The following is a 14,462-nucleotide window of genomic DNA, read 5'->3' on the forward strand; positions in this document are numbered from 1 at the left end:
ATACTAAAGGTAAAGGTAGTCCCCTGACATTAAGTCCAGTCATGTCTGACTCTGGGGTGTGGTGCTCATCTCCATTTATTTCTAAGCCGAAGAGCCAGCGTTGTCCGTAGACACCTCCAAGGTCATGTGGCCGGCATGACTGCATGGAGCTAGTATATATATATGTGTGTGTGTGTGTGTGTATGTGCCAATTGCCAATATCCGCTGGATAATGGAGAAAGGCAGGGAGTTTCAGAAAAACATCTACTTCTGCTTCATTGACTATTCTAAAGCCTTTGACTGGGTGGATCATAATAAATTGTGGCAAGTTCTTGGCGGGATGGGCATCCCAAGCCACCTTGTCTCTCTCCTGAGGAATCTGTACAAGGACCAAGTCGCAACAGTCAGAACTGACCACGGAACAACAGACTGGTTCAAGATTGGGAAAGGCATACGGCAAGGCTGCATCCTCTCACCCAACCTTTTTAACTTGTATGCAGAACACATCATGTGAGGATGTGCGGGGCTGGATGAATGCAAAGCTGGGGTGAAAATGGCTGGAAGAAACATTAACAACCTCAGATATGCAGATGACACCACTCTGATGGCCGAAAGCGAGGAGGAGCTGAGGAGCCTTCTAATCAAGGTGAAAGAAGAAAGCGCAAAAGCTGAGCTGCAGCTAAACATCAAAAAAACCATGATTATGGCCACAAGAATGATTGACAACTGGAAAATAGAGGGAGAAAACATGGAGGCAGTGACAGACTTTGTATTTCTAGGTGCAAAGATTACTGCAGACGCAGACTGTGGCCAGGAAATCAGAAGACGCTTCCTTCTTGGGAGGAGAGCAATGTCCAGTCTCGATAAAATAGTCAAGAGTAGAGACATCAGACTGGCAACAAAGATCCGCCTAGTCAAAGCCATGGTATTCCCTGTAGTAACCTACGGATGTGAGAGCTGGACCTTAGGGAAGGCTGAGCGAAGGAAGATAGATGCTTTTGAGCTGTGGTGTTGGAGGAAAGTTCTGAGAGTGCCTTGGACTGCGAGAAGATCCAACCAGTCCATCCTCCAGGAAATAAAGCCCGACTGCTCATTGGAGGGAAGGATACTAGAGACAAAGCTGAAGTACTTTGGCCACATCATGAGGAGACAGCAAAGCCTAGAGAAGACAATTATGCTGGGGAAAGTGGAAGGTAAAAGGAAGAGGGGCCGACCAAGGGCAAGATGGATGGATGGCATCCTTGAAGTGACTGGACTGACCTTGAAGGAGCTGGGGGTGGGGACCGCCGACAAGGAGCTCTGGCGTGGACTGGTCCATGAGGTCACGAAGAGTCGGAGACGACTGAACAAATGAACAACATATATATATATATATATATACAATATTTATATATATAATTAATTTATATATATATATATAATATAAATTATAATTAATTTATATTTATATTAATTCCGCGTCCTAGTTTCCAGGGCAGCAGTAAACAAGCTTGCTCCCTCCTCCTTGTGGCTTACTCTCACATATTTATACATGGCTATCATATCTCCTCTCAGCCTTCTCTTCTTCAGGCTAAACATGCCCAGCTCCTTAAACCGCTCCTCATAGGGCTTGTTCTCCAGACCTTTTATCATATATTTCTGTTAATTCCACAAACGAACATTACATTTTTATTTATATAGATGTATGTGTGTGTATCTTGTAAGCCGCTCTGAGTCCCCTTCAGGGTGAGAAGGGCGGCATATAAATGTCGTAAATAAATAAGATAAAGCCATGAATGAGGTCCTTGAAAGGTCTTGGAAACACCCGCTGGGCCCAATCCCAAAGGCCTGGCTGGGCGTGGCCAAACCCCTCTTCCTCCCATGTGACCTGGGGAATCCGGTCACATGACCGCGAGGAGGGGGGGCGCTCTGTCTCACGTGGTGTCCTCCCTTTTCCCGGAAGCGGCGGCGCCTGGGCGGTCACATGACCCGAGGGAGGCCAAAGGGGGAAACCGGTCACGTGGCGGGGGTTGGCTGGCTGGCTGGGTGAATGTGCCGGGCGGCGGGCTTGAGGGGAATCGCCCGGGCCTAAGCAAGGGGAAGGTGGGCAGGGAGGCAGGCCAAGAAGAAGAAGAAGAAGAAGGCCAAGAAGAAGGGCCTTCCTTCCTTCATTTTTTTAAGGGCGAGGTTCCTGGTTTGTTGCGGGGGAAAGAAACCGTTTTGGGCGGCGGGTTTGGCTCTCCTCTGAGAAGGCCCCGAAGAAGGAGAAAGAGAAGAAGGAAACAACAACCCGCCAGAAGGAAGGCTGAGAGGGCTCGTTTCCCAACTCTGAAGAGTAACATTAGCTGGTTGGGGAGGGGCTCCTGAAGGAAGGAGGAAAAAGGCGATTTTGGGGGATTATTTTGGTAGGAAAAAGAGGGGATGGCAGTAACGGGAAAGTAATAGGAGTAGAAACAACTAAAAATAGAAGAATTACTTTGGAAATATATTACATATATTAGTTTAGAAGAGCAACAGAGGAGGAGTTTTAGTCACAAATACCACAGGCCCCAAAGAGTAGAGAGAAAGAGTTGCCATTGAGGCCTGCTTCTGCCTGCCTTGGGTTTCCAGTCTGTAGCTTTTCAGGAACTCACTTGTAGAGCCGAAGGAGAGTAGCCACTAAAAGGAGGGTCAGAATACATCCAGAGTCGGGGCTCATCGTTGGGGTTTTCCAACCAATCCATATCCCGGAGCATCCAGAGGCCATGCAGAAAGAGGAACTGGGCATGGATGAGAACCGCAACCCAGAAGAGGAGCTGCACCTCCTGGCAGCCAAGAAGGAGAAATGCCACAACCTCAGCAACCGCATCCGCACAGGTGAGTTTCAATAGGATTATTATTATTATTATTATTATTATTATTATTGCAACCTGTCGGCCTTCTCAGTTGTGGCCCCTTATTTATGGAATGCCTTGCCAGTTGAAACCCGAACCAAAAGCTACTTGCTTTTCGGAAAGCCTGTAAAACAGGGGTCCTCAAACTATGGCCCGGGGGCCGGATACGGCCCTCCAAGGTCATTTACCTGGCCTTCACTCAGGGTCAACCTAAGTCTGAAATGACTTGAAAACACACAATAACAACAACAATCCTATCTCATCAGCCAAAAGCAGGCCCACACTTCCCATTGAGATACTAATACGTTTACATTTGTTCACCGCCACGAGTCGCCCTAGGGCTGAGAGCGGCGGTTAATAAGTGCAAGTAATAATAATAATAATAATAATAATAATAAAATTGTACTTCATTTTAATTATTGCATTGTTTTTAAGTGTCTTTTCCACTACAAATAAGATATGTGCAGTGTGCATAGGAATTCATTCATGCTTTTTTCAAATTATAATCCGGCCCTCCAACAGTTTGAGGGACTGTGACCTGGCCCTCTGTTTAAAAAGTTTGTGGATCCCTGCTGTAAAACCTTTCTTTTCCGACAAGCTTTCGATGGGTGAATAACTCGGGACTATGTCTGTTCTCGTTTTTATTGTATTTTAAAGTTGGTTGTATTGTTTTTAATCTACTGCTGTAAACCGCCCCGAGCCAAATTGGGAGTGGCGGTATACAAGTCAAATAAATAAATAAATTATTATTATCAATATTATTATTATTATTGGGTTGTTCTGAGTTTTCTGGGCTGTATGACCATGTTCCAGAAGCATTATCTCCTGATGTTTCACCCACATCTATGGCAGGCATCCACTTTTGGAATTGATTCTTTTTAAGAGTTTATGTGCAGGTCATAAGAAGGCTTGATAAGACCATTATACTTGATAAAGAGAAAGGCTACATTCAGGTGGATAGAGTCAATCAAGGGAGCCAAGATCTTTGTAAAGCTATTGATAAGAGCTCAGATTGGAGGTTCTCTCATCCATAGGCCAACAATATATTTAAATCAGTGTGATGGCCATTATCAACAACCACCTAGATGCAGTCTCCAACCAACCATACAATGGGTGCTCATCCATCAATCTCTGATACATTTTGTACCAAGAAGAAATCTTAGAAAGTTGGACAGGGCCACTTGGTCCATCTAGTCCAGGAGTTCTCAGCCTATGGGTCCCCAGATCTTTCGGTCTTCAACTCCCAGAAATCCTAACAGCAGGTAAACTGGCTGGGATTTCTGGGAGTTGTAGGGCAAAACAACTGGGAACTCACAGATTGAGAACCACTGATCTAATTCAGCTCTCATGGAACAATCATGGAGCCCCCAGTGGCGCAGTGGGTTAAACCCCTGTGCCGGCAGGACTGAAGACCGACAGGTTGCAGGTTTGAATCCGGGGAGAGGCGGATGAGCTCCCTCTATCAGCTCCAGCTCCTCTTGCGGGGACATGAGAGAAGCCTCCCACAAGGATGATAAAAACAACAAATCATCCAGGCGTCCCCTGGGCAACATCCTAGCAGACGGCCAACAAAATCTGGCTATTAGTATTTAAAAACACTCTAAAATTATAACCGTAAATAAAAAGCAACATTCAGAAAACAAGCATCCTCAGAGGTTGTGGGGTCTGACCTCAGATTTCACAATTATTTATTATTATCATTTATTTCCAGTGTTTCTACCCTGTCCTTCTCTACCCCCAAAGTGGGACTCAGGATGGCTTACACTTGGCAACAGTTCAATGCAGCTACATATAACAATTATAATAATGCAACAATTAAAACAATAAATAGAGCATTAATTAAAACAATAAAAACAGTATCCGCAGCGGTATCGCCATTCCAGTCAAATTCCAAAAACTCTGAGGATACCTGCCATAAATGCAGGCGAAACATCAGAAGAGAATAATAATAATAATAATAAAAACTTTCTTTATATTCCGCTCTATCTCCCCGAAGGGACTCAGGGCTTCTGAACATGGCCATACAGTCCAGAAAACTCACAACACTCAGTGATTCCGGCAATAAAAGCCTTTGACAATACATTATTATTGTTATTGTTAGGTTTAGTTATATTCCCACTTTTTTTCTCAAAGGAAACTCCTTTAGAACCTCCATGGTAGTATTGTGTTCCTCTCCACAATACTCCCACCAGGCCCAGCATTTTATAGGCCCGGATTTGAAGCTAGGAAAATCACAGCTATCACATCCATTTGGAGTTTGTACTTTTTTTATATAAAAAGTTATCAGTTTTGCTCCATTCCAAAGTGAGACTGTCTCCATATCTCCCGATTATTTTGGGTCTGTCCCAAACATGGGCAAACTTTGGTTCTCTAGCTGTTTTGGACTTCAACTCCCACAGTTCCTAACAGCCTCGGGCCCGTTGTTTTCCCCCTCAGCAACTAAGAGGGACTAAGTTTGCCCTCTTAATTTTTCAAAATTTCAAAATTTAGAAATTGTAATTTGTTACTGGGTGTTCATTCCAGTGCAGGTATGGGCAAATTGAATGGCTGCAGGTTGAATGGAAGTGTTTTGGACTTCAACTCCCACCATTCCTAACAGCCTCAGGCCCTTTCTTTAAGCTGCTGAGGGGGAAAAGGAAAGGGCCCGAGGCTGCTAGGAATGGTGGGAGTTGAAGTCCAAAACACCTGGAGGGCCCAAGTTTGCCCATTCCTGGTCTATCCATTATCCCTTTAGTCTTGAGTATCTCTGAACTACTGGATTCAGAGACTGCCTTCTTACTTCATCTTTTCTTGCATCAACTGTAATTTCTGCCATGTTTGTGGGCATGAAATCTCATCTTTTGCCTCCAACAAGGTTCCCCACAGCAGCACCCCCCTCCTCATATTGGGAAAATAATCCAGACTAACAGCTATGTTTCAGAGAAAAGAGCTGGCAATACCACCTCAGAGTATTCCTTGACGTTAAAAAAAACTCTTTGAAATAATAATAATAATAATAATAATAATAATAATAATAATAATAATAATAGTGGTGGGATCATAAACCTGCAAAGGTTGTGGAAAATGATAATGCAAAAATACTGTGGGACTTTTGAATTCAGACTGACAAAGGTTTGGAGCACAATACACCAAACCTCACAATTGTGGAAAAGAAAAAAGTTTGGATTATTGATGTTGCCATACCAGGCAACAGTTGCATTGAGGAAAAACAACAGAAAAAGCTCAGCTATTATCAGAACCTCAAAATCGAACTGCAAAGGCTCTGGCATAAACCAGTACAGGTGGTCCCAGTGGTCATCGGCACGCTGGGTGTTGTGCCAAAAGATCTCTGCCGGCATTTGAAAACAATAAACTTTGACAAAATCACGATCTGGCAAAAGGCCACTTACTTGGATCTGCGTGCATCTTTGAAAATACATCACACAGTCCTAAATGCTTGAGAGGTATTCGACTTGTGATTTTGTGATACAAAATCCAGCATATATATCTTTTTTCTGTGTCATATTGTGTTTTTGTGTCAGAATAATAATAATAATAATACAGTCGTAGACACTTGGGAAGTGTCCAGTGTGAGATCAAATACATAAAATCAAGTAGTGATCTTGTTTGCTGTGTAGTAATCTTATTATGTATCAAATAATAATATTGACTTTATTTGTATATCCCATCACCATCTCCCAGAAGGGACTCAGGGCAGTTTACAAGCGGGACCAAGCCCAAAACGTACAACAAAATTTGCCAACAAAAACGCAGTTTAAAAGATAATAACATAGGGCAATGAATTATAACACAATTAAAACAGCACGGCATAAAAATAGTGTTGAAACTATATCAAATCAACTTGGCAACCAGTGACCAGGAATATAATCAAAGTACTGGGGGGTGGGGTGGGCATGGATATGTGCAAAAAACCATACTGTGAGCCAGTACCAACCCCCTTCTGATTGGGGAAATATTCAAACTACCACCTGTATTGCAGAAGAGAGGTTCTCCCTACCACTAGAGTGCATTCTTGTTTCATTTTTTCTTGCCACAACCATGTAGAATCATGGAGTTGGAAGAGACCACAAGGACCTTCCAGTCCAACCCCATTCTTCCATGCAGGAAAATTTGCTATTTCTGCCAAGTCTGTAGACATGAAATCTCATCAGCTATCAGCAACATTTCAGAGGAAGGAACTGGCAAAACCACCTCTGAGTATTCCTTGCCCAAGAAAACCTTGTGAAATTAACAGGATCTTCATAAGCCAACAGGCAACTTGAAGGCGGCACACGCATGTACATACCAGCTGCCACATCTTCACAGACTATTGAGAGTCCTGACCACCCGCTGATAATTCTCAGTGCACTAGTCTGAACTAGCACTGGTTTTCAACCAGGATGCCCCTCATTTAGTTGCCCACTTAGTGACTCCTTTTTTGCAACAGAAATCTAAATGCAAGCTGTCCTTTTTAAATCTGTAAGTGCTGTAAATAAAACCTTTCTGTCATGCAGGGGGTGGAGCAGAGCTGGGCTACAGGCCAAGCCAGGTCTCCAGAGAAGGTGTGTTATACTGAATTGGGGCTTTCCCATTCTTCTGTCATGGTGTTTATGTTTTTTTCCTGTTTCAAAGGGGCTCCGTCTCAGTGCAGGGTGAGATAACGTTCACCTTCAGAATCCCTAATTCCACAGTGTAGACAAGGTATGGGTAAACTTTGGCCCTCCGGGTGTTTTGGACTTCAACTCCCACAATTCCTAACAGCCTCAGGCCCTTTCCTTTTCCCCCTCAGCCGCTTAAGCGGCTGAGGGGGAAAAGGAAGGGGCCTGAGGCTGTTAGGAATTGTGGGAGTTGAAGTCCAAAACACCCGGAGGGCCAAAGTTTGCCTATGCCTGCAATAGACCCTATCCACTCAGACTTGTTTATTGAAGAAGTGTGAAAGAAGATCTGATTGTTTGCAACTCTTTTTTCTTTATTATATACCAACTTTTTCTTTCTGTCCTACTTGTGGAAGGGTATAACATTTAGCAGTGCAATTAGCTTATAAATTAAAAGAACTGACAATATTTAAAAAAAACCTATTCTTTGAGTAGCAAAATATGGAAGAACCCCATAGTTCAGAATTTCTGGAATTTTTGAAACAGATGCAACGATCCCCAAGTAATGAGATTTTAGGTCTTGGGTTTTACTTTCTTACATTTCGGCATTTATCTCCAGCATTTCTGTTTTTTCCTTTTTCTCCTGTTTTTAGAAAAGCATAAAAAATGAAGAGGCAGGGTAGTTTGAAGCTAAAGCAGCATTCCATTTAACAACTACTTGGTAGCCAAGGGCAACCAGAAGTTTCGTGTGAAAAACGAGTGGGCTGGCGAAAGAATGACACATATATCCAGTCTTTCTCCACTAGCCTACTTGGTTTCTGTTGTGGCTGTGAAGGAGGGAGACTTATACTTCCTTCACCAGCTTGTTGGCAGAAAGCCCTTTTTTTTTGCTAGTTGCTTACTGAGATACTAGTTGCTTGGCTTTCTGAGCTGCTCATAGAACAACAGGCTCCTCGATTATGTAAACAAAGTCCCAAGCAGTTAATAAAGAGGGGGGAAGTAGGCTTGTAACTTCTTTTGACTTATTCAAAAGCCCTGGCTAAATAAAAAAGCAAGGTTAAAACAGTTTCAGGGGTGATATTTCAGATTTTCACTTTTCCTAAGCTGTATCTGTATTTAGAAGGGCAATTCCTGCACTTGATCCCCAACCCCTTCTCTGTACATTTAAATGATTGTTTTGGAGGTTAATAAGCTTGCTAGTCATAGAGCCTCCGGTGGTGCAGTGGGTTAAAGCACTGAGCTGCTGAGCTTGTTGATCGAAAGGTCGCAGGTTCGATTCCGGGGAGCGGCGTGAGCTTCTGCTGTCAGCCCTAGCTTCTGCCAACCTAGCAGTTCGAAAACATGCAAATGTGAGTAGATCAATAGGTACCGCTCCGGTGGGAAGGTAACGGCGCTCCATGCAGTCATGCTGGCCACATGACCTTGAAGGTGTCTATGGACAACGCTGGCTCTTCGGCTTAGAAATGGAGATGAGCACCACACCCCAGAGTCAGACATGACTGGACTTAATGTCAGGGGACTACCTTTACCTTTACCTAAGCTTGCTAGTAAGAGCCCCCTGGTGGCACAGTAGGCTAAACCGCTGAGCTGCAGACCTTGCTGACTGAAAGGTCGGCAGTTTGAATCCGGGGGAGAGCTCCCACTGTTAGCCCCAGCTTCTGCCAACCTAGCAGTTTGGAAACATGCAAATGTGAGTAGATCAATAGGTACCGCTTCAGCAAGGAAGTAACAGCACTCCGTGCAGTCATGCTGGCTACATGACCTTGGAGGTGTCTATGGACAATGCTGGCTCTTCGGCTTAGAAAAGGAGATGAGCACCAACACCCAGAGTTTGACATGACTGGTCTTAATGTACTACTGTGCGTGTGTAGTGCTTTTTGTCATGGCCTTAGGCCCATACAATAAACTATTTTTGATTGAAAATTTTTTAAAAAACTAGACTTAATGTCAGGGGAAACCTTTACTTTTACCTTTAAGCTTGCTATACTAAAGTATTTCTTTTTTTAAAAAAATCCTCAGAGGATTGTAAAGATGAGAAACATACGAGTTTTCTTGCCCGTGACACATGTCTGGATCTTGATGCTCTTGTATCACTGTGATCCTCTGCTTCTTCCTTGTATAAGGCCAGTGAGCTCCAAACTGGAGAAAAGGATTTTGCATTCTGCAGGAAAGCAGCAGACATGCTCTGAAATGTTTAAGGATGCAGATGACTTGGCACCTGGCATCATCCCTGCATTCTTACCTGATTTTTAAATACTAGTTCAAGAGAGCACCCTATTTTATTTTAGTTACGTATGGGAATGGATAAGCCATAACTCATACATATGGGAAGTGACAGAGTAGTGGTAAGACTGGTGTGTCAGGGGCCAGCATAATTTTTTTTGCCCATTATCTACAGTTGTTTTTCTTTCTTTCTTGCAGCTCAGCAGTTCCTCGGGAACTGGCACCACATTGAGTAGCACCAATGCAGTAGTAAAAATGGTTCTGGACACAGTTATGACAAGTTGAAAAAGTAACTAAATAGCCCAAGAACACCTACAAGAACCTAACTAAATAAAAATTGGGCCTCTTGTCTTATTCCAGAAATGAGAGGAGGCATTATTTTAAGTGATATGCCAGGATGTGTGTGACTCAGTATTCTCCTAATTGTGTGACTAATGCAAATCTTGGTCTCACTGTTGCTGTCCTTCCTCTTCAGGGTCGTGGGAGTCAAATGGTTATACCACCCCAGCTGAGATAGCAGATGAGCCCAGTGTTCCCCTAAGCCCTTCTAACAGCCTTAACATCCGCAACCTCCAGTTGTCTGAACGGGACCCTCCAGTTCCTCATCACCCGCGCCGCTACCCTCCTCACTTCTACCACGGCCGGCCCTTCCATGCTGCCTACCGCAAGACCTACCGAGGGAGCCCCTCAGACCGCAAAGAATGGGGGCCCAGCACCAATGGCCACCACCACTGTGCTCCGGAGGGTCTTTCCAATGGGCGATGGCAGCACCGGCGCCGGGGCTACTCTGACCCACCTTCCCCATCCTCCTCCCCTGAGTCGGAGCGAGGCGGCACCGTCAAAACAAGTGAGAAACCTGCTGTGGCAACTAACACCAGTGGCACAGCCACTGAAGAGTCTGGAAAGGAAACATGGTCGCTCTTCCGGCCTCTTCCCGCTTTCCCGGTCGATAGCAGCAGCGCCCGGATCATCCCCAAGATCTCGTACGCCAGCAAGCTGAAAGAGAACTTGGATCAGCCAGGGAAAGCCTGCCATGTTCCTGCCTCCGCCGTCCGCACCACGAATAGCCTCCCCAACTGTGTCTTGGCGCCACCCCCAAGCAGCTCCCCACCTACTGACAACAGTCGGCGACAGCATCTGGGAGCCATCTTCCAAAATGAATGGGGCCTCTCCTTTATCAACGAGCCAGGGGCTGGGCATGGAGGGGGTGGCGGAACAGCATCAGATAAGGAGGAAGAGGAGGCGGATCCTGGAGCATGCTGGGAAAAAATGGAAGCTGGTGACTGGCAAGCTGCAAGAAATTATCATTTGGAAGGTAAGCTGATGGAAGAGGCCTAGGACTGTGTGATGGAAGTGTGGCCACTGAACTATGGGCTCAGGCATGGGAACTGTGACATATTTGATTGAATATATTAAGTCAGTTTTGAAGGGGATGGGGAAGCCGTTCATGTGATGGTTAAAATGCTTCAAGGTGCCATTTGAATTGTATGGAAGGGGAATAGTACAATTGGGATAGTATAAGATGTCTAGTGAGGAAATAAAGGGCAGGTATGATGACTAGGGTTTAGGGTAAAATGCACTTGACCGTCAGACTCTATACTTAGTTTTTCCTAGAATGTGCATTTGGTCACCACAGATTCTGAATGCAGTTAACATTGAAAGCATTCTTAGTGAGTAGTGAACTGCTTGACTGTCTCAGGATATAAGGACACTGATTGTTATTTAGCAATACTTCAAGTCAGTGTATAGCTTCTAATTTTCCCTTTTTTCCTCTTTTCTAATATAGAGTGGAGTCATATATGGGAACTACACAATCAAGGTAAGTCATGGAATAAACTCCTTGTACAATTCTCGATCAATCAAACTTAGACCTGTAAGACCAGTGATACAGGTAGCATAGTACTTCCTGCTTCAGCTGACTTGATATTTTGTGCCCAGCTACCTGTATCTTCATGCAGAACCCAAGGTTAGCTATGTCATTTCCAAACTGTGATTTCGAAAAAGCTGAGCAATGCCCTTTCTAACTTTAGTTAAAAGTAGTCTTATGGAATTCTGGGAAGTGCAGTTGTACAAGATGAAGGGATGTAAGAGATGGAGTGGTATTTGGAGATCTTAGAAAGGAGATGTCACTCCAAGAGTCAATGTGGACTGTATCTTTTTATCAGAAACAATAGCTGGGACCCTTTGTAACAGCTGGATTTATAGCCAAAACAAATACAAAATGATCTTTACTTTAGAAAAATAATTTTCCAAATGCATTGGTATTTTCCTTGTCATATAACCATTGACACATGCACACAAATACTCCAATGAAGCACTATATTTTATAAAGAAAGTTGTTTCTAAAAGTTGAAACAGGGTGAATTCATATTTTTGCATCCTTTGACTTTCTGAAGACAAGACTTTAGCTGTGCTTGAGCACATAGTTCCTAATTTTCAAACCTTAATTGCTGCATGATGCTGACTAATCTAGAGCCTAACCCTCCAGTGAAAGGGCGACATTGTGTTTTGTAAAATATTTTCAGCCAGAGAACATAAATCTGGACAACTCATATGGCAGTGACACCTAAGAGCCATTAGTCAGCACAATCCAAAGACCAAGAGAGCAGGGCATGCTTTCTTCCGTAGCAGCTATTGAATCTAGATATGGTAGACAGATGCTGTTTAAGTTACAAGGCTGGCTGGCTTTCTGGAGTATGAGAAGATGTAGAAACTATATTAAATGAGATTGGGACACATGGGGAGAGGTGCTGGAGGCAACAACTGATTCTGAGTGTGGGTCTGCCCTCGATAGTTCAGCCCATGTATAGGATAACTGTGTCTCTGTGAAGATTGTCAGAAGTCTGTTGTTTCACTATCATAATACATTAGAATAGGATATATTTTATTGTCTGTGTTTTATTTTAATTGCTTGTACTGTTGTTTTGCTTGTATTGTTGTATTCGGGCTCGGCCTCATGTAAGCCGCACCGAGTCCCTTGGGGAGATGGTAGCGGGGTACAAATAAAGTGGTATTCTTATTATTATTATTATTATTATTATTATTATTATTATTATTATAGGCAAACACATTTTCATTGAGGGCCACATCAGCCTTATGGTTGCCTTCAAAGGTCTGTTGAATCCAGAGATGGAAAATCTGTGGATACAGAGGGCCAACAATCATATTTCTACATAGTGATTAGTGCACTTTAGTTTTTACTCATTTTGGGTCCCCAGATATTATTGAATGACCATTCCCATCACTTTTGATGATCTGGCATGCAAAGTGGGGATAATGGGAATTGCAACCCAACAGCCTTTGTGGCTCTGCGGTTGAGAAAAAGTCAAAGGTCATTTTAAAGATTAGGCATCAGGCCCATAAGCCTTGCATTTAAACTCAAACCCCACTCTCCTGACTAAAAGGAATAAACTCCAGTCTTCTGGATGTTACTGTATCACAACTCCCATCAGCTCTAGTCATGATGTCTAATAATGAGGAATATAGGAATTTAGCATTGGGAGGGGGGGGGGGGGCGCATAAAATGACATACTGGACTAGATTGAATTTGATACATGTGCATTAGAATAATGAGGCCTGAAGAAAGCCTGGGATCTGGTTTGCCATGATACATCTCTGCTGTCTATATGTGTTCACTTCACCATCACTATCTGTGTTCCTTTTCCCCTCTAGCTCCTAGCAGAGTGATGGTCTACACGGATACCTTGGACGGAAAAGGTTAACTCCAAGAAAGCCCAGGGGAAGCACCGCTAAGATATGAGGGGGAACATGGGGAGAGGCCCAGCGCCTGCCCCTATCCCCCCTTGAAGACCGGAGAAGCCCAGGCATCTTGAAAGGGGAAGCTACGCCACCTGCCTACCTCCCTCCCTCCGCTGTTATAAGCCCAAATTGCCCCGAGTGGGGCTCATGTCTCATCCCCACTCCTTTCCCACTGATTCAATGCTCTGGTTTTTAATTTCTTCACATGGTTTTTAATTTCTCTGGATTCCCCTGAAAATAAAGGCAAAAAAAGAATTTATTTAAATTCACATCTTTGGCATGGCCAGTGTCTGATTCTTGTCCAGCACAACACAGGGATGAAGGGCAGACTTTGTTGCAAACACAATGCTTTGGTGGTGGTGATGGGATGTGAGGTGGAAGGAGGTACTTTGAGAGCTGGAACAACTTAGCAGAAATTAGGGAGTTGGCATCTTCCTTCTTTGCATCCTTTAGGTATGTAGGGTCAATTCTGAGAAGCTGTCTATTTATATATGCTGATTGATGGGATGCTCATTTCTTTAATTGCTGTAAAGCCCCTAATCTTCAACAGTACAACAGGCCATTTTATTAAAAGGCTATACATAAATACATTTTGTCAACTGTAATAGCAGCACTTGAATAATGGTAGTGTATTGGTTGTTGCTGTTTATTCGTTCAGTTGCTTGCGACTCTTCGTGACCTCATGAACCAGCCCACGCCAGAGCTCCCTGTCAGCTGTGGCCATTCCCATATCCTTCAGAGTCAAGCCAGTCACTTCAAGAATACCATCCACCCATCTTGCCCTTGGTTGGCCCTCTTCCTTTTTCCTTCCCTTTTTGCCAGCATCATTATCTTCTCCAAACTTTCCTGTCTTCTCATGATGTGGCCAAAGTACTTCATCTTTGCCTCTAATATCCTTCCCTCCAGTGAACAGTCTGGCATTATTTCCTGGAGTATGGACTGGTTGGATCTTGCGGTCCAAGGCACTCTGAATTTTCCTCCAGCACCACGGTTCAAAAGCATCTATCATCCTTTACTCAGCCTTCCTTATGGTCCAGCTCTCACATCCATAGGTTACCATTGAATATGTGGACGT

The 14,462-nt window shown here is 43.9% G+C and overlaps 2 protein-coding genes across 3 annotated transcripts in view; both read left to right on the forward strand.

Annotated features, from left to right (window-relative positions):
• KCTD13 (potassium channel tetramerization domain containing 13) overlaps window positions 1-14,462 on the forward strand; it is a 131,449-nt gene that overhangs the window by 17,273 nt on the left and 99,714 nt on the right. The gene's annotated exons all lie outside the window — the stretch shown is intronic.
• LOC132777799 (FMR1-interacting protein NUFIP2-like) lies at window positions 1,938-13,656 on the forward strand. 2 transcript variants are annotated; one of them, XM_060780256.2, is made up of 5 exons: window positions 1,938-2,814; window positions 7,325-7,372; window positions 10,104-10,943; window positions 11,415-11,447; window positions 13,301-13,656. In XM_060780256.2, the coding sequence occupies exons 1-5, from the start codon at window positions 2,703-2,705 to the stop codon at window positions 13,348-13,350; spliced, it is 1,083 nt and encodes a 360-aa protein (XP_060636239.2). In that variant the 5' UTR covers window positions 1,938-2,702; the 3' UTR covers window positions 13,351-13,656. The 2 variants fall into 2 exon arrangements, with proteins under 2 accessions (XP_060636239.2, XP_060636240.2); XM_060780257.2 differs by lacking the exon at window positions 7,325-7,372 and having other exon boundaries at window positions 1,940-2,814.

Source organism: Anolis sagrei, chromosome 6, assembly GCF_037176765.1.
Source record: "Anolis sagrei isolate rAnoSag1 chromosome 6, rAnoSag1.mat, whole genome shotgun sequence".
Classification (NCBI taxonomy): domain Eukaryota; kingdom Metazoa; phylum Chordata; class Lepidosauria; order Squamata; family Dactyloidae; genus Anolis; species Anolis sagrei.

Excerpts from the sequence above, each read along its gene's own strand:
- LOC132777799 (XM_060780256.2), top strand. The coding sequence starts at position 2,703 with ATGCAGAAAGAGGAACTGGGCATGGATGAGAACCGCAACCCAGAAGAG. Across the intron at positions 2,815-7,324 it reads CAGCAACCGCATCCGCACAG|GGGGTGGAGCAGAGCTGGGC; the intron begins GTGAGTTTCAAT and ends TCTGTCATGCAG. Across the intron at positions 11,448-13,300 it reads ATGGGAACTACACAATCAAG|CTCCTAGCAGAGTGATGGTC; the intron begins GTAAGTCATGGA and ends TTTCCCCTCTAG.